The sequence below is a fragment of the Sebastes umbrosus genome, chromosome 8 (assembly GCF_015220745.1).
Source record: "Sebastes umbrosus isolate fSebUmb1 chromosome 8, fSebUmb1.pri, whole genome shotgun sequence".
NCBI lineage: Eukaryota > Metazoa > Chordata > Actinopteri > Perciformes > Sebastidae > Sebastes > Sebastes umbrosus.
Window position 1 is genome coordinate 31,557,794 of NC_051276.1, and position 27,782 is coordinate 31,585,575.

At 39.0% G+C, this 27,782-nt stretch overlaps 2 protein-coding genes across 3 annotated transcripts in view; both read right to left on the bottom strand.

Annotated features, from left to right (window-relative positions):
• Positions 1-14,230, bottom strand: part of LOC119493527 (calsenilin-like) — a 62,236-nt gene extending 48,006 nt beyond the window's left edge. For both annotated transcript variants that reach the window (XM_037778897.1, XM_037778895.1), the window contains exons 1-4: positions 14,101-14,230; positions 9,992-10,123; positions 7,435-7,483; positions 6,453-6,553 (exon numbers count right to left, since the gene is read on the bottom strand). In XM_037778897.1, coding sequence (XP_037634825.1) covers positions 6,453-6,458 — 6 coding nt within the window. In that variant the 5' untranslated portion in view covers positions 6,459-6,553; positions 7,435-7,483; positions 9,992-10,123; positions 14,101-14,230. The remainder of the gene's footprint in view (positions 1-6,452; positions 6,554-7,434; positions 7,484-9,991; positions 10,124-14,100) is intronic.
• Positions 14,231-22,392: 8,162 nt separating this feature from the next.
• On the bottom strand, positions 22,393-26,792 carry pcna (proliferating cell nuclear antigen). Its single transcript, XM_037778856.1, has 6 exons — positions 26,431-26,792; positions 24,569-24,666; positions 24,390-24,457; positions 24,097-24,291; positions 23,051-23,174; positions 22,393-22,939 (listed from the first exon to the last, which is right to left on the bottom strand). Exons 1-6 carry the CDS (start codon positions 26,649-26,651, stop codon positions 22,863-22,865), a joined length of 783 nt encoding a protein of 260 aa, XP_037634784.1. The 5' UTR covers positions 26,652-26,792; the 3' UTR covers positions 22,393-22,862.
• Positions 26,793-27,782: the final 990 nt, after the last annotated feature.

The window sequence follows — 27,782 nt, forward strand, 5'->3', positions numbered from 1 at the left end:
GAGGTTGATTACCATGGCAACGGTCAAAGCTTCGGAGCATTTAGGTCAGCTCTAGGGCGTAGTGTTTGAGTTTTTTGCATTATAGGAAATGTAGGATCTAGAACTTTTGGCGCTTGACCCCTACTAAAGGCCTTTGCACCCCAAGTCCGCATTTTTTCGTCCGAAATTGTCGCATGTTTAAAGATAAATACGACCTCACGTTGTGTCAATCACATTTACACACCGACTCCGAAACCTTTGTCCGTCATTAAAGTTTTCGGAACAGGTTAGGTTTTCTGGGTTTTTTCCGCATCTGTTAGAGCCACCGTAATGCTGATGTCGTCATTTAGAATGGCCTCTGATAAGATGACTGACTTATTTCATTCGTCTCCCAGCATAAAGCACTTTATAACAGACAAAGTAGAGAATAGAGAGCAGAATTTAAAGATTGTGGCAGGTGACTGCAGATCAGCTTGGAATCGAGAGTGGTCGTAAAACAAAGGATGTGTTGGATGCGGACCGTTGTGTGTCAAATTATTGATTTCTTAAGTAAGCAGCTGTGTAATAAGCGAGATAATGTAAAAGCTAGTGGGTTATTGTTGTGAAATAAACCCTTCAGGGCGATGAGAAACCCCTAAGCTTCACATCGGAGTCCACCCTGTCGGGGTGCGGCATCGCCCTGTACATTATCCCTTACACAACTCTAGCAGTAGTAAATCTCTTTCCATCTCTTTTTAACTTACCAACTGCTACTGTTCTTGACCTTTAGTTATACAAATTACCTTCCTTGTAATATCATTGTCATTTGTCTTAATTATCAAAAGACAACTCCACAAGGAAAAGCACAGAAAACAAAGTGCGAAGAAACAAACAAGCAAAAAAAGCAAGTGGAGTCACTCGACAGCAGAAAAATAGCTTCCCAGATGGTCGTTTGGACGCTAGTCGGAGCGCCAGACTGATGGACTTTTGGAAATGTGCCACCTCCTTTTGTTAGTTTGTTACACGAAATAACCGGCAGAACTGTAACCTTCGCCGAGAGTTGATAGAAAAGACATTACTCGACATGTTCTTGAGATGTGGTTGTGCATACTGTATGTGCGTCTCTTAACACGAAGCCTGCTGCAAGACAATATGTGACGGGCGAACGGTCGAGAGCTGATACTATTTGTGTCCTGACTGCTTGAGCCTCTCAGTATGGCTGTCAGTGTGAATCAGTGTGACTGTGGGAGGACGGCACATCCATATGGACCGCATGCTGTTAGTACACGAGTGTGTGTGAGAGTGTGTGTGTGTGTGAGAGAGAGAGAGACAGTATTATATTGATGTGTGAACCTTCATGTGGAGAAAGAATTAATACTCTGGGGAAGCTTCACGCAATAGAGGAGCCATGTTTCAATTATCAGCTCCTCCTCATCTCTCTAACACACACATCATATCATCATATTGCCTCACTCTGTCCTGTCATTCCTCTTCGTTTAGGCCAATAAGAACACTGACAGACAATATAGACACAGCGTATGAACATCACAACATTAATTGATCAGCGATTGATATTTTACAGCAGCATCTTTTCACCTCACAGCATTTTTTCCCCCCGTAGGTCGATAATACTGCGTCTCGCTCATGTAAAATCATGTCGGCCATGTGTGTGTGTGTTACAGTGTCGGCGTTAGGTGGTCACTGTGCCCCTCAGCTGAATTCTCTCATGACAAAAAAACTAAACTGAAATACTTTTACAGGTAGAAGTACGTCATACAGTTTGGTAATGGAAGGACTTAACACTGCAATGCAAAATAAAGCACAAAACAGTGATTGTTTGCATTTGGGAAACAATTTCTTATTGTACTAGCACTAACCGGTGCTGCAAGATTTCACAGACCGGAGGAAAACAACCAGTCAGAGCTGATCTGAGGTCTGCCGTCCAGCTGCCGTCCAGCTGCCGTCTATAAGAGCCGGCTGTCAATCACTCGCAAACTCCGATCAAATGGTCAAACTAGGCAGCGCTGATCAAATATGAATCAATATTCTGGTACTGTAATGCCTATTTTTCTCCTCAGATGTTTTCAGAAACATCTTGTAGTGTACTGTTTAGCTGTAAAATGAGAAAGTTTGTGACCCGGCAGCCATGTTGAGATCAAGTTGAGGAAATACCAAGCACCGCTCACCAGCCGGAGCACAGCCAATAGGAACGCTCTCTCTCTGAAATGACCTGTGATTGGTCAAAGTCTCCCGTCACGGGCTAGATTATTTAAAGCCTGAAAACAGAGCCATGAGGAGGAGCAGAAGTCTAGTTTTCTCTCAGAACACTTGAATTACAATATGCTGAAAGGTTATTATGGAATTTTTGCCCAATGATGCCAAAAACATTCTGCCTACTAGAGCTTTAACGGATTTCTCGCTGTGCATCTCAGTTTATAACTTCTGTTTTTGTGGACGTAATAGCATGTGTATGCATGCGTGCCTGTGCGCTTAAGTGACAGTATGTAGACGCCTCTTTGTTATAGTTTATTTCTTTCACGAAACATGGTAATGTTAATTATAATCTTAAAGGCAGGGTTGACGATGTTCTCCAGTATGCACTATTTGTTATATTGGTTGAAATGGTCTTTACACCCCGACAGCAATCCATTACTGATGAGCTCTGAAAAAGGACCGGAAAGAGGCGTCATCTGTAGCTGCTGTAATCCTGTAAAAACGTCTACCAATCACTGCCTCGCAGTCCGCTTGGAAAGAACCAATCAGATGCCTCCCTGCTCGTTCTCTACCCTTGGCGTGCACCAGCCTGAACTCAAAAGGCGTCGCCGCCGCACGTTTCCTGGAGAATTGAAGAGAAAACTCAGCCCTGAAGTAGCATAATAAAGGCTATGTGAGGTGAAAGTCAAAGTTGATTGCCCGTCTGTTCCTAATGCTCTGGCGCCGACCCTGTACGTGTATGTTTTTCATTCATTCTTCTAAAGAAATTCTCCATTTGGACCAATTTAACATATCAAAGCTAATTTATGATGATAAATATGCCCCATTTTAAAGCTCAGTTCCTGAGAAAATGAAACTACGGTGAGATAAAATGAAGATTTCAGCATAAAACTGGCCTTTACATTCACTGTTTCTCTGCAGTAATCGTGATGAGAAGCTCTCTTCTGAGTTTGGTGTTTGATCAGAAGTCTGTGTTGTGCCCATCCCTGTTCCCACTTTAAAGGATACAGTTACCAGACCTGTTCAATTATTTAGCCGTCTCTCCACCTATTGAACAGGTGGGTCCCTCAGACACCATATCAGGTACAGCACAATGCACTGTATGTGTGTGTGTGTTGCCGTCAGCCTGTCTGCTGTAGTGTCACTGATCTGTGCAGCTCAGACTGTGACTGCTTTGATTGGCGAGCTGCTTCGTGGAAAACTGCAGCGTCAAACTCTTCAAGGAAAAACTTATGTCACAGTGAAACAGCAGCTAAAGCCTCTTTTATCCTCCGCAGTTATGAGAGGGATTGGGATCACTGAATTAAAGTGAAGACTTCACTGAGCCTTTTTTCAAACAGATGGAATATCTGATACATACTGATGTTAGATATGAGAATATGTTCCTGTGATCTCACTGGAAATGACTCAGAATGAGCCAACAACAACAAACCGTATTGATCAAACAGTCATTCTTCTGCAAAAAATAAAGTGAAAAACTAAAATACCAGACACCCAAATGCCTCACAGCGTGATTCAATTCAAACACCTGCATGTCAATACTCCGAGAGAGAGAGAGGGAGAGAGGGGGAGAGTAACTAAATGTTGGAGGAGTGGTGCTGCTAGTCGGCCGGTGACAGCTGTCAAACTGCTGCTAATAATGGCTGCTCATACTAATAATTCATAACAGTCTTCCAACTGAGACTGTTAATGTTGAATTCGACTTATGTTTAACATTTATATACATGGAACGGGAGACATAGGTGGTTTTAAAATGAAACACACTTATTTCGATAATTGTTTAAGTCATTTTTAAAGCAAAGAAGCCAAACATTGCTTAGTTCTTGCTTCTCAAATGTGCGATTTTGCTTCTTTTCCTATTTTTTTGTGATATTAATTTGAATATTTTTGCATTTCAAATTGTTGGTTGGACTAAACAACTAAATAAACAATTTTAAGACATCACACTGGATTTCAGGACATTATGATGAGCATTTTGCACCATTTTCTGACATTTTATAGGTCAAACGATTAATTGATTGAGTTTATAAACAGATAATCAATCGCAACTGTTTTGATAATTGATTGTTTAAGTAATTTTTAAAGCAAAGAAGCCAAATGTTGCTTAGTTCTTGCTTCTCAGATGTGGGATTTTGCTGCTTTTCCTATATTAGTATGAACATTTTTGCATTTCAAACTGTTAGTTGGACTATAGAAACAATTTAAAGACAGCACGTTGGATTTCAGGTTATTATGATGAGCATTTTGCATAATTTTCTGACATTTTATAGGTCAAACGATTAATTGATTGAGAAAATAAACAAAAAATGAATCGCAACTATTTTGATTCTTTAAGTTATTTTTAAAGCAAAGAAGCCAAACGTTGCTTAGTTCTTGCTTCTCAAATGTGAGATTTTGCTGCTTTTCCTAGTCATATGTGATATTAAATTTAATATTTTTGCATTTCAAACTGATGGTTAGACTAAACAAACAATTTAAAGACATTCCATTGGATTTCAGGATATTATGATGAGCATTTTGCATCGTTTTCTGACATTATATCGGTCAAACGATTAATTGATTGAGAAAATACACAGAAAATCAATCGCAACTATTTTGATAACAATGATGCCAAACATTGCTTATTTCTTGCTTCTCAGATGTGAGGTTTCGCTGCTTCTCCTAGTTTTTTTGTGATATTAAATTGAATATTTTTGCATTTCAAATTGTTGGTTGGACTAAACAAACAATTTAGACATTGCTTTGGATTTCAGGATATTATGATGAGCATTTTGCACCATTTTCTGACATTTTATAGGTCAAACGATTAATTGATTGAAAAAATAACAAAAAATTAATCTGCAACTATTTTGATAATTAATTAATTGTTATTTTAAGCAAAAAATGGCAAATATTCATAGGTTCCATCTTTTTAAATGTGAATATTTTCAGATCTTCTTCTGTAGAGACAAACTAAATATCAAAATATCAAAAAAGACATTTTAAAATGTGACCACCAGCTCTGGGCACTTGTGATGGGCATTTTTCGCAATTTGCTTACAAATTATGCACTTTATCGATTAATCAAGAAAACCTTCTGTAGATTAATCAATAATGAAAATAAATTTGAATAAAAATGAATACCTTGAAGCCCTATTGACAGCAAGCACACAAAACATGAATGAAAGATGTGAAAAAAAATAGAAAAACAAGTGCACATCCATCACTGGCTTCACTGTGCATCCATGCACAGTGAAGCCTGCAGACCTCAGCTCTGCACCTGATTATGTTGACTGATGGACCGATTCACTGACGGACAGACAGACTGACCGAGTGATTGATGATGAGCCTCATCATTCACAGCAAAGCTCTGCATCCAACCACAACCTCACCACTGAGAGTGTGTTCATGCAGATGTTTGTGTGCATCCAGCTGTGGGTGTACAGTACATGTATAGGAAGAAACCATTTGTTCCTGTCGTGTTTTCTTGTCTTATGTTTTGCATCTTGTGCACAAACAAACAAGTGAGATTAAACAAAGTAGACACAGGTTACAGCTTCATGCCGAGAGGAGCTGAAAAAAAGACCTGATTTGCATCCCTAGTAACAGGTTTTCCTTGTTCATAGAGGAGGAAAGCTTCACAGAGGAGGAAACTCAACCAGAAACAGCTCATCCAGGGAGCATTAATGAGCAGTGCAAGGTGGAAGTCACTTTAGGGATGCTGGGCTTTTCTCTTTACAGCCTATTACCTCTGATTTATCCTCAGTAGAGGTTGCTTGTTGCATGAGGACTGATCTGCTAAATTGTTTCTTGAGCCAGGAGGAAGGAGACTATACAGCATGAGGCAGAATTACAAACACAATCTGCCTCCTCTTCCTAGAAATGGGGATTTAAAGCAGATTTAAAGCAGATTTTGAAGTCATGTGTGACTCACTTAGAGCCACATGAGGTCTCTCTCTCTTTATCACCCACACTGAAACATGTCACACATGCTAAAAACTGTAAGAAGAAGAAGATGATGCCAAGTGACACTTGCTAGAAGCTGTCTGCAGGATGAGACTCCTCCACAGCTTCCAGCAGGGATGCAATTACATAACTTCACTCCCAAACTCAGCTTTAGGCAAAAAAAAGTGCATAGTGCATGGGAGCAAATGAGTCGTGGAGCAATTAAAGATATAAATAACCAACAAGTAGATGCATTTAACTCCAGACGCACAATTTTATTGTTGCACAAATGCAACAATAAAATGTCGCGCTTGCGTCGGATACTAATTAAAAAAAGGATGGTATTTGCGTCTCACCTGCATGTTGTCCTGTGTTGTAGAAGGCGACACTGATGGCTGCTTTCTGCCCGGCTGTGCGTCCTCTCTGAGCGGACACTCAACCTCCGACTGACGCTCCGCTGGATGCGAAGGAATGCGAGCTCACAGAGGAGGAGGAGGAGGAGGAGGAGGAGGAAGAGGAGAGACAGAGAGGAGGAGGAGGAGGAGGAGGAGGAGGAGGAAGAGGAGGAGGAGGAAGAGGAGAGACAGAGAGGAGGAGGAGGAGGAGGAGGAGGAAGAGGAGGAGGAAGAGGAGAGACAGAGAGGAGGAGGAGGAGGAGGAGGAGGAGGAAGAGGAGAGACAGAGAGGAGGAGGAGGAGGAGGAGGAAGAAGAGGAGGAGGAGGAAGAGGAGAAGGAGTGATGAAGAAGAGGAGGAGGAAGAGAGGAGGAGGAGGAAGAGGAGTGATGAAGAGGAGGAGGAGAGGAGGAGGGGAGGAGGAAGAGGAGAGACAGAGAGGAGGAGGAGGAGGAAGAGGAAGAAGAGGAGGAGGAAGAGGAGAAGGAGTGATGAAGAAGAGGAGGAGGAGGAAGAGAGGAGGAGGAAGAGGAGTGATGAAGAGGAGGAGGAGAGGAGGAGGGGAGGAGGAGGAGTGATGAAGAGGAGGAGGGGCAGGAGTGATGAAGAGGAGGAGGAGTGATGAAGAGGAGGAGGAGGAGTGATGAAGAGGAGGAAGAGGAGGAGGAAGAAGAGGAGGAGGAGGAGGAGGAGGCGGAGGAGGAAGAGGAAGAGGAAGAGGAGGAGGAGGAGGAGGAGTGATGAAGAGGAGGAGGAAGAGGAGGAGGAGGAGGAGGAAGAGGAGGAGGAGGAGGAGGAAAAAGAGGAAGAGGAGGAGGAGGAAGAGGAAGAGGAGGAGGAGGAGGAGGAGGAAAAAGAGGAAGAGGAGGAGGAGGAAGAGGAGGAAGTCCTTTTATTGATAACTTATTAACATGTACAGTATATTTACAGATGAATTACTAACCTTTGCTGTTGGTCTATTAAAAGGTGAGAAACCCGATGATCATAAAGACCTAAAAAAAGATAAAGCAAGTGTCATAATGGAGAACAAACATTAGTCAAACCTGACAGCTTAAAATGTATTCTTATTAACTTCTGTATATAGCATTAGTAAACATTTTTTTATTAATAAATACATTAGTTACAAGTATATACTTTCAAACCCTTTTAAAATGTGCCTTATTAGATGCAGATCAACAGCCTTGCATTATAAAGCTTTCAACCTTCAACTTTTGTTAATACATCATTTTTGACACTATAATTTGTGGGGTTATTTTTAGATTACATTGTAATGTAATTTATGGTGCTGAGATTTACAACAGCGCATGAAGGCAGCATCTCTAAAAAAAAGAGACAACCCTGTTTTGACCTTTTTTCATTCATGTTTCCTCTCCTCAAAGATCACTGCAGCCAATTTCAGCACATCAAAGGAGAGAGAGGAAGGTCCTGAGTGTGTGTGCGTGTGTGTGTGTTGCATTAGATTACAGTGTGTGATTGTCATTAGAGTGATTGGTACAGAAATGCAATTAAAGCCCTGCTGGAAAATCTGTGTGAGCTCAGCGAGGAACTGAATCAATTTAGGCGACCTTGGCTCTCTGTGAAGCTGCCTGGAGCCGAGAGAGGAGAGACAGAAAGAGACAGACAGAGAGAGACAGATAGAAAGAGAGAGAGAGACAGAGAGAGGGAGTGTACAAGATGCTAAACAGCGATGGAGCCAGGTCAAGCATCCTCACACATCACACTGATTGCATAATGAGCAGCCAAGAAATGTAAATAGCCAGCAGGATGAATGAGGAAAGGCCATCTGTCTAATAAAGATGCTTCCTATTAGACACCAACGCTAACGACACATTTCTGTATGTTTCCACGGCACGCAGAGGTCATTTAGAGCAGAAGTACATTCACACTGAGTTTAACTCCAAAGCTTTCCAACAGTACGTCCACTAGTGGAGAGATAATTAAACCTACTGTTAGAGGAAATGATGCCGGATGTAGTTGGTAAACAGATAAGTGAGAAATTATCACCCGCGGCTGCCGACACACTGCACGTACAAAAATAACTGCAATATCATGAATTATCCTCACACCAGTTCATGAGCTACCCTTATTAGTAATTATATATAATAATATAATTTTTAGCTTAAGGAGCCCAAAAGAATAATATCAAACACAATTAAACACTGTTACACTAAATAAAACCATACAGAGCTGCAAACATACAGCAGGGAAGCAGCAGACTATTATAAAGATAATTCATCAATTAAGCACAAATCCATCAATTTAACATATGACCGATACAAATTTAGGGAAACCCATGATGGGATTAATCAGTTCAGCCTTTGAGCAAAACTAATTTGCTGTTGGGTGCCTGGAAAGACAGATTACCAAAGACTAGTTGACACACAGTCGATCTGGGGTTGTGGGGTCATTGGCCCCGGACCAAATCCATTATAAAATCTTGAAGCACTGACAAATCCCCTTTCATTCACAAAAAGTGTTGGAGAAAAGTACAGAAGTATACTGAATGCAGGACTTTAACCTGTAAAGGGTTAATATTACAGTGCGGTATTGAGACTTTTACTTGATCTCAATACTTCTTCCGTCACTTTCTGCAGGTTTGAAACTCAAAACGACTGATAAAAGTGAACATGAGTAGTAATACGATATTCATGTTTAAGTAAACTCATTTTTTAAACAATACTACTAGTTACAGGTTGTATCATGTGCTCAAACCAAACATTAACACTTTAAATAAACGGAAACATCTGCACATTTTGACACAGGTTGGTGCGGATTGTAAATATTTTGAGACATGATGTATGACATAATACAACAAGAGTCGGGTCTCTTAGGGAAAGGTCAAAAGATCAGGAGAAGATTATAACTCTCTCTCTCTTCAAGTTCTTATCTCTTAAGTGACTTTTAACAAAGTGGATTTTATATAATCTCAAATCTGTCAGCATCCTCGCCCTTGTCTCGCACGTTATCTCCATCTCCGCCTCTCATCTCTCGTCTTGTTTTCCACTTTATCCTTGCTACGGTTGCTTTCCGTAACACACACACACACACACGTACACACACACACACACACACACACACACACACACACACATTTACACACACACATTTACACACACTCACACAAGCACATAATATGTTCACAGCTGACACTACATGAATAATTGCATCTTCTCTCATTGGATGCGCATCATTTAGAGGCCAATAAAGGAGGACAGTGTATTGATGGGTTAGTGATGGAGTGAGTGAACATTCGCACACGTACACACGCACAGAAAAAGAAAAAAAAAAATGTTATACCCCTCTTCTTTTTCTCTTCTCTCTTTTCTGGCTTTGTTTTACTCAACTATCCCAGGTTCAATATCAATAACACACTCACACACACACACGCTCAGCCTTCGATTTGTCTTTCTCCTCGCAGCGAGGACAGATAACAGTTATCAGAGAGAATGGCTCAGTAGGACAAACAATCAGTGCTAAGGGTCAGCTGCATCTGAACTCACACAGAATAAACATGATGGAAACCGCTCCGGTTGAAGATCGGCAGCGTTGCTCTCTGGTCTCGGGAGGATATCAGATGGTTGAGTCGGGCCACTGGTCCTCCCTCGCCGCCTTGCCAAGGACATCCATAGTCTCTGCAGAAGAGGAGAGAGAGAAAACTGTAAGTTTGTGTCTGAGAAGGTGTGTGAAGATTTTCAACTAACCTCTCATTTTTTTTCTTACTCAATATTTGGCATGAGTTACAGAAGGAATAACTTCAGTGTTTCCCAACCTTGACTTTTGTGTCCTTAAAACCAAGCAATGTAAACTTGGGACCCCTTCTCATACATTTAATACAGCATGTATTATTAACCTACGAGTGATATTAACTTCTCTGTCTGTTTGTTTTTTAGTGGGAGAGGCACTCAGGGAGGTACTGTATGTAAGAAACAAAATAAAAACAGAAATCCAGCACATACCGTATGGCTTGTTATTGTATTCGGTGCTACACAAAGCTACAAATTTCTCTGTAAAAGTCTGATTTTTAGATTAATCAGAAGACGCATCTTATTTTTATACATTCCTTTAATGACAGATGTTAGGATCTGGACACTTTTATTTTTCTGCTTTTACTGCAGTCAGAGGCATGAATTTGAATCCAGTGACAAATGAGACTTCAGTTTCTATTTGTTTGAACAAACATCATTATGAAGTGTAGCAGTAGCAAATCATCTGATGTCAAAATCATGTCAGAGACAAGATGAAGATTTTGTTTTGAAATACAATTTTCTTTTTGAAAAGGCTGACTTTTCAGAATGAAGTGTCTCAGTTGTCTTTGCTTTATGTGACTTACCACTGCAATTTCCTATTTGGATTAATAAAGTACTCTTTTATCATCTATGTACAGTATCTGAGTACATCTGCAGGAAGTGTAGCTGATGGTTGACTGGAAATCAAAGTAATTAAATGTGTTAAAAATGAACATCTACTAAGATCTACATCTACTGAAATCAACATTACCGAGTGTTGCAGCAGGATGAATCTACAGAGTCGTTTCACAAACCTTAAGGCCAAAACTTTTGCTGCCCTGTTAATGCACTGTATGATGACGTAATGTATTTTGTTGAACATATTGTTGCTGCCGTGATTCAGTGTTGTTGTCTTGTTCTGTGTTGGATGCTGCTATTTGACCCCGTCTTGGTTGGGTCTCATTTGTAAAAGAGGTTTTAATCTCAATGTGACTTCCTAGTTAATTAAAGGTTATAAATAAAGTACTGGAAAACACACTCAGCTAAATGACCTCTCTTAAACGTTAATCTTTTGGCTTATGCACATTTTGGTTGCTTTTGTATAGACGAGGTAAAATTATCCATTTTTCCTGTCGTTTAGTCGTTTCCACATCAACTTGACAACAGCAGGATTAGCCACGGATTCACACACTTCCCCGCTTTTTTCACTACTGTAGTCTAATGTGCGTGAATGTGCGCCACGCCTGTCGGCTTAAAAAGCCCGTCACTGTGGAAAAGAAGGGAATAGGTGGAGGAGGAGGTGGGGTTGATCATCAAAGCACTGTACAAATCCTGTCTGCTGCAGGCTGAGACGGAGAGCGGAGATTCCCCGAGAAAGAATCCTCACAGCTGGGATGACACAGTCGCTAATTTGCTTTCACCTTTTGAAGAAATAGAGGAATAACAGACACACAGACGCACACACAGCAGCAGCCCGAGTGTAATTCTCCCCTCAGAAGGATTTCATGTTTCTATGGAGAAGAATGTCTATTTTTAGAAGCGATATAAATAGATCTTTCTGTAGCCTCAACGCCTGCATTCATGTCTGAATGTACCCAGCAGGCTTTACTGTATATTCTTATCTCTATGTGTCTCTGTGGACTTGTTTCTTATAACCACACATTCAAACATGCATCTCCTCCTGAGTGTGTGAATAGCAGTCAGAAACATGTGGCAATGAGCTGCAATCTGTGTCAGTGACATTAGTGCTGAGGTGTATGGTCTCAGAGCACACTGACACTCACAGAGGGGGAGAGGAAAAGAGCCTGAGTGTAAATGGTAATGGGTTGTCACATTCATCAGCACACTTTCTACAGCCCTCCTGGGACCAATAGAAGCACAAAAAGCATCCACAGAGAGAGGAGAGCACTGTATCATGGAGCTGCTGTAAAAAAAAACATCACACAGTCTGGTGTCCTTCTGATGTTTTTAAATTAAAATAACCAACCGGACTTGTTAAACAGTGGCTTTAGGAAGTGGACACAAAGGAGCAGAGGGACAGCGGCGACTTATTGTGGAGGCGGAGGTGGGTGTGAGACGGGGAGCAACTTTGTAGCCGTGGAAACAGTTGCTAAGTAGCGAACCGAGGCATCCCTGGACGGAGAGGGACAAAGATGTGATTGTGACGGGAGGAAAAGTGCAGCAAAAGAGGAAGATTTCTTTTTAAAAGATGTTAAGAATTTCACATGCTGGTTAGGAACAAACTGTGTGAATGAGTGAAAATCGTTATCCATTAATTTACGGAATAATTTCTCAAAAGCTTTTTTAGTCCCATCACAATTTCTTAAAGCCCAAGGCGGCAAATTGCTTGTTTTGTCCAATCAACAGCCAACAAACCTCAAATTACTTTGTTTACTATTGAAATAAGACAAAGAAAAGCAGCAAATTGTCACAATTGAGAAACTGGAATTAGGGAATTACTTTAACATTTAACCGAAAATAGTTGCTTGTTATTTTTCTGATTTTTCTTTAAAGTAACTTTATGGAGGGATTGGCATTATTTCGTAACTTTAAGAGGACTTTGGTACACTTCTGTCTTGCTTTTTTTAGTATACTTCTATTTTGTGTAACTCATCGACCAATATAAACATCAAGATTTTGTAACATGCCTAAAGTCTTTTACCATGAGGCGTTCATTCATTTTGTTGGCCCTATGCTTCCCCTGTGTAATACTAATCCTAACAATGGTTTGAGGTCTTCCAATTTTACTATACTGCACTCACTGTGATACTTTGATGTGACCAAATGCCAAAAATTATGCATCTCAGCAGGTTCCTTCGTGCATCTACATCTCTGTTTGACATATTTTGTTATGACCTTTGTGACCTTTCCCCTTGACATGTTTAAGTACAAATGATTTAGTGTTTTATGGCTCAGTTATTTGTCTCACGTTGCTTTGAAAACTCTAATAAATGCTTCAAGTTAGCATTCAAGCTAATATGATTTTAACTGTCATAGGTAAAGTATTTTCCCATCAGGTGATTACACTATTTGGCTACACTATAAATCTTATGTGTGTCTTTTTAAACCTTCTCATGTTTCTATTATATCATTATGTCTTATGCAGGGCGGCAGCGGCACTGTACCGAAGCTTCAAAGATGTTAAGAATTGGTTAGAAACAAACTGTGTGAATGAGTGAAAATCAGCGAGTTTACTTTCATTATCTATTCATTTACAGATTATTTTCGCAAACACTTAGTCCAAAAAAATTCTAAAAATAATACCCATCATAATGTCTTAAAGCTCAAGGTGACAAACTGCTTGTTTTGTCGAAATCAACAGCTCCAAACTTTAGTTTGTTTACTATTGAATAAAACAAAGAAAAGCAGCAAATTGTCACAATTGAGAAACTGGAAATAGGGAATTACTTTAACATTTAATCGATTATCAAAATAGTTGCTTGGTATTTTTCTGACAATCGACTATGAAATTACTGGTTTCAGCTTGATATTGAATTTCCCCCCTGAAGATAAAAGTGTAACTTTCTGGGTTGAGAACATTTTCAAACTTCTTTTGCTAAATAAACCTTTTAAAAACCCCACTGGATTATCTGGAAAATACATCGTCACAAGGATGAAGACAGGGCTGATTTTCTCACCTCATGAAAGGTTCTGGTGACAGTTTTCTTAACATTACAATGATCATGTGCAATGCATTGTGATATTGAAAATGAATAATTATGTATGTTTAAGCATCAAAAACTTTGTGGATTTCTTTCACCAAAGCAGTACAACATAAACTGCAGTTTTAATTTGGATTAACTCACCAAATAAAGTGATGTACAACTTTCTATTGTCACTGACGACAAATCAAGATCAACTTCCATATTGATTATTCGTCCCACCTGTACCAATTAAGCTGCAGGTGTGACTCCCAAGCTACAGCACGCTCCACCATCTCTGCACTTCCTTCCTTCCTCCTCCATCCGCATCGCCTCATACGTCTCCACCGCTGCTGTGAAATCTGACTGACAGAAAACAGGGACAAAGAGGACATCCCATTAATATGCTAATCCATGCGGGGATGACTTCAACACGCCCGAGCATACTCAGAAATATATGTGTGTCAACTAGTGAGGCACGCTGTGTGAAATCAAAGCTCAGGGAAGAAGAGGAGGAGGAGGAAGGTGATATGAATGTATTGCGGTTGTGTGCATAAAAGGTAAAGTGGTTTGTGGAGAGGGAATCCCCGCATCCTCACAACACACATCCAAATGTTACAAGGAGTGAATGAAATATGCAACAGAGCGGTTTGAAGCAGGTGGATCACGCAGCACATGTGTGACTGGTATGTCCTTGCCATGTGAGGACTTGTTCGCTCTGCACTCCCATCAATAATCCATGCAACTGCTCCAGTGGAGAGACAGCGGAGCACTGAGGGCTTATGTAAGAGAGTGTCAGGTCTGGATTGGGGATCCTCCAGGACCTGACTGACTGACAAGAAGGAGGAAACACAAACATGCACAGAAATCTGTTGACAGTGGAGAAACAAAGACGCATCCCATTCTGCAGCATCTGTACTTTTAGTGAGAATCTACTGTATGTTTTGACATCTTTCATCCATAAGCAACTTGTTTAGTTGCTGATAAGGCGGGTGGCGGTTTTTTGAAAGCTGTCGCAGGGCGTCCTCCTCGCTGACCCCGAGGGATGAGTGAGTACAACCTGCTCTCTCTCTCTCCCTCTGTCTCAGTAAATGTGCCACGCTCGGTACACTCCCCCTGCCTCGTCGAGAAAGACAGCCAGCAAGAGTGTTTCATCCCGCTCCCCTTATCTCCCTGGCCAAAATCCCCTGCCTCCAGAAAGCAATTTAAAGGCCAGACAGAGACAGAGGAGAGAGAGAGAGAGAGAGAGAGAGAGAGAGAGAGAGAGAAGGACAGGAATGCAGCCTCATGATAACACTGTATAGATCAGCTTCACTTCAATACAACAGGCTGCATCCAAGCAAAGAAGAAGCGCGTGAAAAAGGCATTCAAATATGAAGGAACTGCTTGAGAAACCACAATAATATACAATAATGTAAATGTTTGATGATGAAAGTGATGGTCTAAAGTAACTTGTGGAGGGATTGGCATGGTTTTGTATCTTTGTGAGGACCTTTGTGCTTTTTAATATACTTTTATTTTGTAGAACATGCATTGACCAATGTAAAGATCAACGCCTAAAGATAAAGCTTATTTAACTGGTCTAAAGTCCTTTACCTGGAGGTGTTTGTTCATTCTGTTGGCCCTATGCTTCCCCTTTGTAATACTAACCTCATAGAAACTATTTCAATGCTTTAAAGTCTCCCAATTTTACTACACTGCACTCACTGTGATACTGGCCCAGGTTCCTTAGAACATCTACATCACTGTTTGGCATATTTTGTTATGACCTTTGTGACCATTTCCCCTTGATATATTTAGGTACAAACGATTTAGCATTTTAGGGCTCTGTTATTTGTCTCACGTTGCTTAGAAAACGCTGATAAATGCTTCCAGTTAGCATTCAATCTGATGTGTTTTTAACTGTCGTAGGTAAAATATTTTCCCATTAGTGTGATTACATTATTTGGCTACCCTAGAAGTCATATAATCATACTTATGTGTGTTTTTATTAGGGCTGTCAAAGTTAAGATATTAACGCATTGATGCAAATTAGTTTTAACGCCACTAATTTCTTTAACGCATTAACACAACTTGCGATTTTTAAGGTTGTAGTGGGCTCAGTTTTACAGAGTGAAGATCCTGGCATCACTGACACACTGACAGCTGTTGTTGCCTGTTGGGCTGCAGTTTGCCATGTTATGATTTGAGCATATTTTTTTATGCTAAATGCAGTACCTGTGAGGGTTTCTGGACAATATCTGTCATTGTTTTATGTTGTTAATTGATTTCCAATAATAAATATATATATATATTTGTATAAAGCAGCATATTTGCCCACTCCCATGTTGATAATAGTATTAAATACTTGACAAATCTCCCTTTAAGGTACATTTTGAACAGATAAAAATGTGATTAATTTGTGATTAATCACAATTAACTATGCACAATCACGCGATTGTGAAACAACAGCCTTACTTTTTATATTGTCTCATGTTTATATTATGTCTTATGTAAAGCTCTTCAGATTGTTTTGTTGTGAAAGAGTGCTATACAAATGAACTTGCCTTACCCTACCCAGAGAAGTCATTAATTCCCATTTTACAATAAAAATGCACTGCTATTCCTATTTAGGGGTCGCACTGTCCTACCAGAGTGTCAGGTTTTCCGAGAAAAATGGACCAGTTCCTATTTCTTCACTGAGGTAAATGGAAAGCCAGCGTGCTGCTTGGTGTGTTCACAGCACCTTCCAGTGTTCAAGGAATATATTATTTGGCGCCACTATCAGACTCACGGCGGAAAATACAAGAACTTGCCAGTAAAACTGAGAAGATAAGAGGTCAGCGAGACATCTCTTTGATTAATTGTGAACGTTTTCAGAATGTACTTGTACTTCTTTTCACTAACAGGGAGGGACAATTTAGAGGTCTTGTTATTTATAGGTTAATATGCATTGGTTTAACTCAGGGGTCAGAAACCTTTACTATCAAAAGAGACACTTTTGGCCAAAAAATAAATAAAAAAATCTGTCTGGAGCCACAAAACGTATTTGAGCCTTATAATGAAGGTAACACCGCCTATTAGTCTAATAAGTCTAATGCAGTGAGGACCCAGGTGCGAACGAGAGGCAGGACATTGGAGAATCATTTTAGTGAGATTTGGCTGGAAGCTCTTTTCAGCAGGAGCTTCCAGTGTGTTTGTTCTGGAAATGTCTTTCAATTACTTTTTTTGTTGTTTGCTAATTTCTCGCCATAGAAAGCAAATAAATCTGTCCATGCACTATTAAATTCTCCATTTTCCTTCAAGAATTTTCTTTTTCTTAGATTTGGAAACCTACTGTAGCTAAGGAAACTCAATACTAGACAACGCTATTGAGGATCGGCAAAATTAGAGGATAAGTGACAGGCCGTAGACGTACGTAGGCTATGACACACTTTAGTTTACTGAAATGTTAAAACTCATTTTATCATTCAGTGTAAAGGCTAGGGATGCACCAATCCCACTTTTTCAGTCTCGATACCGATAGCGATACCTGGGCTTTGGGTATCGGATCATTGGTATTGATGCATCTCTAATATAGGCTACACATTTTTGCAATTGGAGAATGTACGAATCACTTTAGGCCTACAACAATGATTAATGAACCATTATTAAATAACCATTATTCATTTCTATATAATTTTTTGTCAAAGCCACAGGGAGCCACTGGAGAGGGGCTCCGGAGCCGCAGGTTGCCGACCCCTGGTTTAACTGATCCGGCCAATTTGAGATGAAATTGGACTGTATGTGGCCCGTGAACTAAAATTAATTTAACACCCCTGATTTACAGTAATATCAAGTCGGCATGACAGAAAAGTTGTGTGCTTGAATGATGTAAGTTTCAACCTTGACAGATGAACAAGATATACTATCTGCTTGGCCTGATTTTGTCTTAATCTTCTCCAACAATTAACTCATAATTACAGCTCTGACATTATTCGTCATGTGTGAAATTGCGGCCAATTGAGAAGCGGAAACCCCCCAATCAGGTTGAACCCTCCGTGCTCTCCTCCAGGAAGTAATTAATCTTAACCTGGATGGCAGTGCTTAATTAAATATTGAGGCAGCTTAAATGGCCGCGCTGTCGCTTTGCTTTATCGGTCACTTCCTAAGATGACTGTCCCATCTCTTTCTACTCTGCTCTGCAGCTTGAAGACACTTCTTCTCTTATCTGGAACAGCTGTAAATCCATAAAGTGCAGTACAGGAACAGTAGTAAATCCACAGCTATAGTACATTAGAAAATAAAATACTACGAGTGCAGCTTCTCTAATATGTTTTCAAGAACATTATAAGCAAACAGATTTATTGGGAATTATAAAATATGTTTATCAGATGTATTAAGGCATGAATAAATCCACAAAAACAATCCTCTTTTCCTGCTGGGTGGGTGCGAGCTGAGTGCAGCCCTCTGAGCAGATGAATTTTAATATTCTAGAGGAGTGTGGGATTAAAATGGTTATAATCTGCTCTGTCTATGCTCCGCGCTGTCTCTCCCTCAGGCTGCTTTTCTTTCTTTATCCAACCATGACAGTTAAGATCAGATAGGAATCTGATTTTACAGTGACAGCGTGGAAAATGAGAAAAAGCCTCTTTAAGGGAATAATGGAGAGAAAACAACAAAACAAAAAGAAAGATGGACGGATAAAGGTGTGGTTAAAGTTTGACTTAATGGCTTTCTTACTTTCTTGTTGAGAGTTAAATTAAATCAAATTAAAGGGACTGTTTGTAACTTTTTACACGTATAAATCATTGCGGGTCGGTGTCCCATGCGCGCTCCCGTGTGGCTACGCTGTTCAGACTCAGACTCCAACACAAACTACACGGAAACACCAAAACCGCAAAGTTATATCTAGTGAAGCCCGTCTGTTAAACAGTGTTGGCGGCGGTCGTAGTACGCGGAGGAGACCGCAGCTTTGGTCTCCAGGACCGGAGTCTCTGCTGTACTCTGCTCCTCTGCCTGCTTGCCTTCGCTCAGCTCGCTCCACCTCACGTGCATGCGTGCACACTACACACTGCAGAAGAGTTAGTAACTCTGATCATATCTAGTAAATGTACAATGGACGTTTGTGCAGAAATAACTGCTGCAGCTCCTCCAGACCAACAGAGGTTTCCCATGTCTTGTGAAGTGACGGGGCTCTGCAGAGAGAAACGTTATCGTCTCCAACCAAAACTCCAGTGTCTCCCCTGTTCCCTCCGGCCGCGGTCGGGAGGCTGAAGCAGGAAAAGCCAACACTAGGATCAGCATTGATTCATGGAGAGACCTTCGTCTGGTCAGCTAACATTACTGCCAAGCAGCTGAAATATAGAGTGTTATTGTGCTTTTAGCTGACGTGTGTCGCCTCACTGTTTTGAGCGATGCTCGTTCAGGTATATTTAGAGCGAGCGCGAGCCCGACGCTGACTTTCGTTGACTTAAAGGCCGCAGGTGTCGCTGTTAACAAGCATTTCTGAAAGTTACAAACAGTCCCTTTAAACCGCTTTCAGTCCCTGAAAAGCGCTATATAAATTGAATTTATTTTTATTATTATTAAAATACCTAACTAGCTAGTTAACTTAGATAAGAGTATTGATAACTTACCAGGCAGTAATTAGTCTCAAAACCCGGAAATTAGTTAGCATTTTAGCACTTCCGGTTCGCTCGTCTGGAAGTCAATGGTTTTTTTTAATGGGTTTTTAATTAGATGCCTGAAATAAGGTCTGTAGTAAACACAAGCTGGAGAGATTTTAACGTTTTGTTCTACCATATAAAATACGTCAATAAAATATCCCACACGTGAATTTCGAAGCCAACACGTGTCTTAAAAAGGCGGTTGCTAACAAGTGGCTAAATGAGACTACAAAACGTCATCAGGGCGACTCGTCAGCCTCGTTGTGTGTAGTGGCGCTCATGCGACCGTGTTGTAGTTCTTTTATAGCCTAACGTTAGCTTTATACTTCTGGTGAGTGTATTCACACTTAAAAAATCATAAAAGTTCATTTGTGGAGATTCTCTTGCTGAACTAAACCTCTAAGTAATCAATTTTGATATAATGTCTATCTAACGTAAAAAGTTACAAGCATATACTTGTATACTTGCAGTATAGTTGCAGTAGAAAATAAAACTTATGTGTAGTTTTGTACTCAAAGTTTATTAAATATTAAAATTAATTAAATCTATTCTTATACTTTTATAAACTAAAAAGTGGGCCAATTTTGTCCCAAGAAGTATTAAAGTAGAACACTTACAAGTATAGTACTAGTACATTGATATTAGTATACTTACTACATAAAGTAGAAATTAAATATATAGAAATATATACTTGAACTTTACGTAAGTATACTTCATAAAATAAACTTGAAGTAGTCTACAATTTTGATATAATGTCAAGTTACAAGTATTTCCGTGTATATAGTATACTTATATACTTATAGTATAGTTGCAGTACAAAATAAAATTTAGGTGTAGTTGTGTACTCAAAATTCATTGAATATCAAAATTAATTAAATCTATTCGTATACTTAAAAGTATACTTTTATAAACTTTTTTAAAAAAGTGGGCCAATTTTGTCCTAAGAAGTATTAAAGTAGTAGACTTACAAGTACTAGTACATTGATAAGAGATAAGATAAGATAGAACTTTAGTAATCCCAAAGGAAATTCTTGTGCCAGAGATTACAAGTGTATAAAATAAAAAGTACTATTTCTAGAACCAATGCCTAATAGAATAACAATAAAGTAGGATACATTTAGTAAAATGAGTAAATAACATAAGTAAAGTAAAAAAAAAAAAAATTAAATTTAGATAAATAAAAAACATAAAAATAAGTAATATTGCATATAATGAGAAAAGAAGTAATATTGCACATGCATATGAGTATACTTACTACATAAAGTAGAAATGAAATATATATAAATATATTCTTGAACTTTAATTACTTCATAAAATAAACTTGAAGTATACTACTCTTTCATACATTTGAACTGAGCCAGGCTATCTGTTTCTCCGTATCCAGTCTTTGTGCTAAAATATGTTAAGTGGATGCTGTAGCCTTTAGCTTCTAGCGTTACCAGTGTGACACATTTGTGTAATAATTTATTCTGAAGTAACATATCGTCAATTTCCATTTGGCAGCTTTCCCCAAAAGAAAAAGTTTAATAAATCACAAAATGTGTGGATTTATGGAAAGGGACCATCAGATTGATCATCCCCACATGACTGTGAGACCAAGGTCATGTCATTTACTGCTGGTGCCTCATTGTTTTTTCAGTTATTCATCCAAATTAAAGAGATTTTGACATCACCTACCAGGAGTAATCACAGCTTCAGGTCTATTTCTGTGCAGGTCAGTGAACAAACTGAATAACACTGCTGAATATTCAGAGGATTCACTTGACATGCAGCCAGAAATACCCGAGAGACACAACTCTGTCAGTCTGTCTGCAGCTGTTTGATGTGTTTTAGTTCAGTAGGTAGTGAGGAGTCAGACGGTTTTAATCCTCACAAAGCTTTAATCTGATTGACAGCCACATCTGGACCAGTGTGAACTGAACCTCCTACTGTACACAGCAGCGTGTCTATAATGACATAATGTGACAGGAATAGGAAGAAACCAGCTGGTGTCTACGGCTACTTAATGTACTTTTCTTTGGTTTGTCTGCGTAAGAGTATAACTTGACATTTTGGGGAGATAGATGAGGATTGATCACTCTGACTTCCCACAGAAGAAAAACTAAAATAGCAGCAGAGCACCACCTAGTGTTCACACTGGGTTACTGCTGCAGAGGTGGAAAGTAAGTACATTTTCTCATGTACTTTACTTTAGTACAATCTTTAGAAGGGGTGTAAGAAAATATCGATGCACATGAGTTGTGATACTGTATCGATTCTCAAAAACAATGTATAGATTTTTAATTAACCTCTTAAAAATCCAGCCTGGATTTTAGTTTAAAGCTAGTGAAGTGAAGATACTGGCATTATATCAAACTAGAAAATCTGAGGAATCCATTGGTACCAACCATGTCATACTAGCTTGTCACAAAAGAGGCTAAATAATGCTCCAAATTTTGGTGAGGAAAACAGTCATGGCCATTTTCAAAGGGATCTGTTGACCTCTGACCTCCAGATATGTGAATGAAAATGGGTTCTATGAGTACCCACGAGTCTCCCCTTTACAGACATGCCCACTTTATGATAATCACATGCAGTTTGGGGACAAATACCAGGCAGTTTTTGGCTTGAAAGTACAAAGGGAACAGTTTTATCTAAAATGAGGCCTTGCCTCATCAGGCTAAAGCACATCAGATTCAGAGTAAGGGTTTATCATTAGCTTGGTTATGAGTTTTACTTGTGATCAAAAGGAGTCTAATAAGAGTGTAGTAAAATGGCTGAAAATCAAGACTCAAACTTTAAAATCAGACTTGACTTTTAAGGCCAATTATTAAAAACAAGTCCAAATTGAGTCACTTTGAAAACCTTTAGGCACAGTACAAGTTCATCCTAAAACATTTGTCAACAAACATCAGAAACACAAGAAGGATATTGGAAACAAGTTGAATCATTTATTTTGGACTGGATCAATGAATACAAAAACATTTGGGGTTGGCTGACAGTGCGAAACCACAGGAAGTATTTACAAATGCATTATCTACAAGAAGGAATAGGATAATTGAAAAATTGCTTTCTCAAAGAAATGGCCGAAATCGAGAGCAAGAGACAAGTGGAGTGAAGAAGTGCTGGAAATTTACACCGGAGCTGTCTGGACCACACAGCCAGTCGCTTTGAACACAAAGAGTCAAAGCACTGAAGCTTCATCACATTATTCATGTGTCTAAAAGATGACAGTTTATAAAACTTCACCTCCTGCTGTGAATCTCATTAGACAGGAGATCAGAAACCTCAGAGCGATCATCCACCACCATGAGATCACTTCAGCTCTTTGATCACTCAGGACAAGTCCCAGTCACCTGCTTTCCTCTATTCTCCCTTTCTGGACCGTTATTAAACAACTTAGGAAGCTTCTTCATCGATCTTAGGTGCCAAGTAGTATTTGACGTGTCCCATATCAGCAATCTTGTACTCCACCACTGTAGAAAGACACAAAAAGAGTCAAGTTAGGGCCACAACAGTTTCTGTGAACATGCTGAGAATCCAGAAGAAGATGAAAGTAGTTATTTAAGGAGGACAGGTGCTCTTACCGAGGGGGATATCAGCAGACATGCTGAGAGTGACTGTCTTGGACAGCGGCGTTGCCTTAGTGAAGAAGTTCAGGTAGTTGAGGGCGAAGATCAGCTGGACGGGTTCGTTCATCTCGATAGTAACCTAGAAACACAAAGCGAGGGGAATGGTCAAAACATTTTATATGTGCCATCACAACTGCAAAAGTAAAGTAGGGTCTAATCTTATTTTCCAGTAGCTCGAGGTGACGTCAAACAGTTTGTTTTGTACGCCTCCAGCCGTTGAAATCAAAACATATTCACAAGCACACAAAAACGAAGAAAATGAGCAAATCTTCACAATTAAGAAGCTGGTACTAATAAATAAGTATTTTGCAAACATAAATAAATGCCTTAAATTCTGATCAAAATAGCTGCAGATTAATTCACTGCTCGTAGAATAATTATTTCAGATCTTAATTTTCGCTTCTGGGGACAAAAACATTAAATCAGCAACTAATTTGAGTGAATCATCTTACGTTTGAATAAAAGAAATCTATAAAATAGGGCTGAGCCGAATGCTTCGACCGTTGCCATGGTGTTCAACCTCCAAATCACAATTAAAATGCTTCGTTTGAAAAGTGATTTTTCATTTTTATATATAAATATGTAATAATAAATGTGTAAATCCCCAAATAGCAAGGTGCATGTGTGTGTGTGTGTGTGTGTGTAGAGTAGTGCGGCAGCTAGGGCTGCACGATTATGGCCAAAATGATAATCCCGACTATTCTATGATTTCAGCGACAACATGAACGCGATTAATATTTGATTAATTGCGCAGCCCTAGCGGCAGCAGCACTGTCCCGGGCAATATGGAGACAGATTGTGAAACTTCGAATACCTTTGAACATTTCTCAGCGAAGCTTTGAAGCCCAAAAAAGGTATTCTGGACAGCCCTAGTATAAAAAGATGTAGGTGACGTTTGCAGAACTGGCCAAAGTCATTGCTAGGTTACTATAAAACCCAAACTAATTAGTCTGGCTCGGCTGTTTTTCTGAATTTAACCTCAATCCAACATTAATACTCACAGCCTCGTCCTCTTTGTCTACATTGCTGGTCTGGGACAGCTTGACGTTTCCGGTTCCAAGCTCTCCCGAGGCGGAGAATTTGACTCCGTCCTTGGCGCAGGAGATCATGACGGCGTCACCGATCTGGGACAGGTCACGGCAGATACGGGCAAACTCCCCAGAGGGCATCTTTACCACACAACTGTACTCCTGCTCCTGGAGGGACAAACAGACAGAAAGGTCAGGAACAGATTCATCTCTAATGAAAAGTATATTGCACCCAAAAAGACAAGGACAGGACATAAATGACTTACTGGAATACCGAGCTGCTCCACATCCAGGTCCATCAGCTTCATCTCATAATCTGAGACTTTCTCCTGGTCTGTAAGAGTGAAAAGAAAAGAGGTGAATACGAAGACATTGATGCAGAAGAAACAGAGCTAAACAGCTTCTGTCAAGTTGGTTTCATTCTGCTTTAATGTCAATAACTTACTGAGTGTCTCAAACACGAGGGCGAGTGTGTCTGCGTTGTCTTCTGCTCTGAGGGTGATGATGTCTTCATTTCCTGCACACTTCAGGATCTTTGACATGCTGTAAGAGAACGACAGGGAGATAAAACAAGTTATATGGTGTTACAAACCACAATTTACAAAAAAGGGAAATTATAAATACACTGAAATGTCACACTAATACGATGATTCGCTTGAAAGTTTAGTTTATTTGACATCACAGTAGCATTAGAAATGTAACATATATTATATACTTATATCCCTGCCCCCCTTTTTATTTATTTTTTTCTCTATAATTTCTAATACTGACATTTGCTTTTATGTACATCTTGTTTTGTCTCTTTATTTGTGTCTAAGCTCATTACTTAAAAGTTTGTTTATAAACTGTTGTATGTGTGAAATGTAAATTGCATATATGAAAACAAGCTCAAAAAAATAAAGTATATAAAAAAAAAATAGAATTGTAACATACATGCACTGTGTTGAGTGTTAATAGCAAAACGATAATTTACAACACCTGCTCACAGGAAGCTTTTCAAATAATAATAATAGAAAAGAGGCAAAAAATAAATAAATATATAAATATATTAATTAATAACCACCCTCAAGTGTGAATATTTTTGTTTTAGTTTTTTTAACACATTTAAAATAAGTTAAATTTAATATCTTTAGGTCATGGGCTGCTGCTCAAGTAGAAAAGCTATTTGATGATTTCACCTTTGGCTTTAGTATTCAACTAAATTAAATTTTCATTATCAATTAATGAGCTGATTATTCCCAATTAATTAATTAACTAGTCTATAAAAAGTCCAAAACCAAAGCTAACTTCTCAGATTATAATACCATTAGGTTTGCAACACCTGCCCACAGGAGGCTTTTAAAAATATTTGAAAAAGAGTTAAATAATAAAATGATAGGAAAGTATTCTACCATTTTAATGATAGCTTAATAAAATATTATTATATTAATATCCACCCACAAGTGTGAATATGTGCTACTTTTGTTATATTGTACATTTTAATAAAATAGTTAAATAATAAAAAAGTCAGAAAAGTATTCTACCATTATAATGATGGATTAACACAATATTATTAATTAATTAATATCCACCCTCAAGTGTAAATATGCTACTTTTTTGTTATATTACACATTTAAAATTGAGTTTAATATATTTCGGTCTTAGCAATTTGACGATTTCACATTTGGTTTTATATTCAGTTGCTAACAGTGTTCAACTAAATTAAATGTGCAATAACAATTAATGCCAATCAATTAATTGGTCTATAAAATGTTAAAAAAAAAAAAAAAGAGTCAAAGTTGACATCTCATTATTAAGTATCTCAAGTGTGTGTTTCAACATGTGGAAATGATTCGTCATCATCAAAAAGCTCAGTAACTAAATCATCCAGAACACCGGTGTTGTGTTACAAAGAGAGCCGGCGGTGGCTGTGAAAACGGAAGTGGATGTTCCCGGGTTGAACAACAATTCCCGCCAACCCTCCCTTCAGAATTTGGCGCTCAACTGACGTCACTACGTCACTACAGCTGGCGTCTCTCTAAACTAAACTGCGCCAAATGTTAGAGAGACATGCCCGGGCAATTCCGCCAAGATGGCCGTCCTCTTTTGTACACTTCAGATATCAGACACAGAGCAGCATTTTAAGCTAATAAAAGATGCTAAAGTGATTGTTTGACAGCTGTTTTTTCATCGATTTAAGCTGCCGGCAAACTTAGTCAACTCTCCCTCAACTCTAACAGTTAGTAAACAACCCAACAGCCCACGGATTGACGGATAATAAGACTGTTTTCTGGTCTAACTGTGTAATATTGATGTTTTGTGATGTACCTGCTGAGGTTGACTCCCATGGCCAGGTTCCGGTCGCAGCGGTACGAGTCGAAGCCGTCGTGCCTCAGAGTGAGCTGCACCAGGGAGACGTGAGAGGAGTCCATGCTCTGCAGGGAGATCCCGTTCGAGTTGACGTCCCAGCAGGCCTCCGTGATCAGGTCCTTCAGAGCCTCCAGCACCTTCTTCAGGATGGAGCCCTGCACCAGGCGAGCCTCGAACATGATGCTGGTAGATGGAGGAGTAGAGAGAGAGAGAGATTCAGGCTTTGTGTTGCTAGGCAGAAGAGCAGCAGCAGGCAGACACACACTCTGTCAGAGAGAAGAAGGGAAGATTTGAGCTGTAAGCGCGCGCTAAACTCTGTTTTTAATGACTCGGCGTTTTTGCGTCATTTCCGTATCCGGTGACGTGCTTCCTACCGGCGAGTGGTGGGCACTGATGTCGGCCATGTTGGAGAGGTCAATCCAACAAATCCTATATAAATATATATATTAAATGGCTTTTCTACATGAGCAGCAGCCCAAGACCCAAATATATTAAATATAACTCGATTTTAAATGTACAATATAACAAAAAAGTAGCACATATTGGATATTCATTAATTACTAATAGTTTATGGTAATAATGGTAAAATACTTTTCTATCTTTTTTTTTTAAAAATGAACTCTTTTTAAAAAAAAAATTAACTATTTTTTTAAATTATAATTTTTTTTAATATATACACATATATATATATATATATATATATACATACATATACATACAACACATAGGAAAAAAATAATTATTTAAATTAAATAAAATTATTATAATTAAATAAAATGTATTTAAAATAAATGTATTATTACATATATTAATTATATATATGTAAATAAATAATATACTTATTTATTGTAATCTAATTTACATGTTTAAGTTAAGTGTAGTTATAGTAAACACTTTTTTAAAAAGCAGATATTGAAATAGGGCAATCGATATTATGTTTCTTTTTCAAGATTTATTTAGGGGAGTTTGAGAGTTTTGGACCAATTTCTTGAAATTCATGTTATGAAAGGGCGGATTGTGGAACAATCTGCCCTTTCATTTGCAACAATGGATGTGGTGTTTACAGACAATTAAAATTAGATTCATTCTATTATATTGTGAGGACCATAGACTGTTTCTCTCATTACCATCCTTTAAAATATTTTATTCTCTTTTAAAAATTGAGGTATTAAGGTATGCACTGGAGAGTGCACTGATCAAGCCCCTCTGAGGGGTTTTTTACACCTCTCCATCCCATTTATTATTGTTTATGTAATATCAACTTGTACCTTTTTTTATATGTGTGAACTAATAAAATCTAAATATCTAAT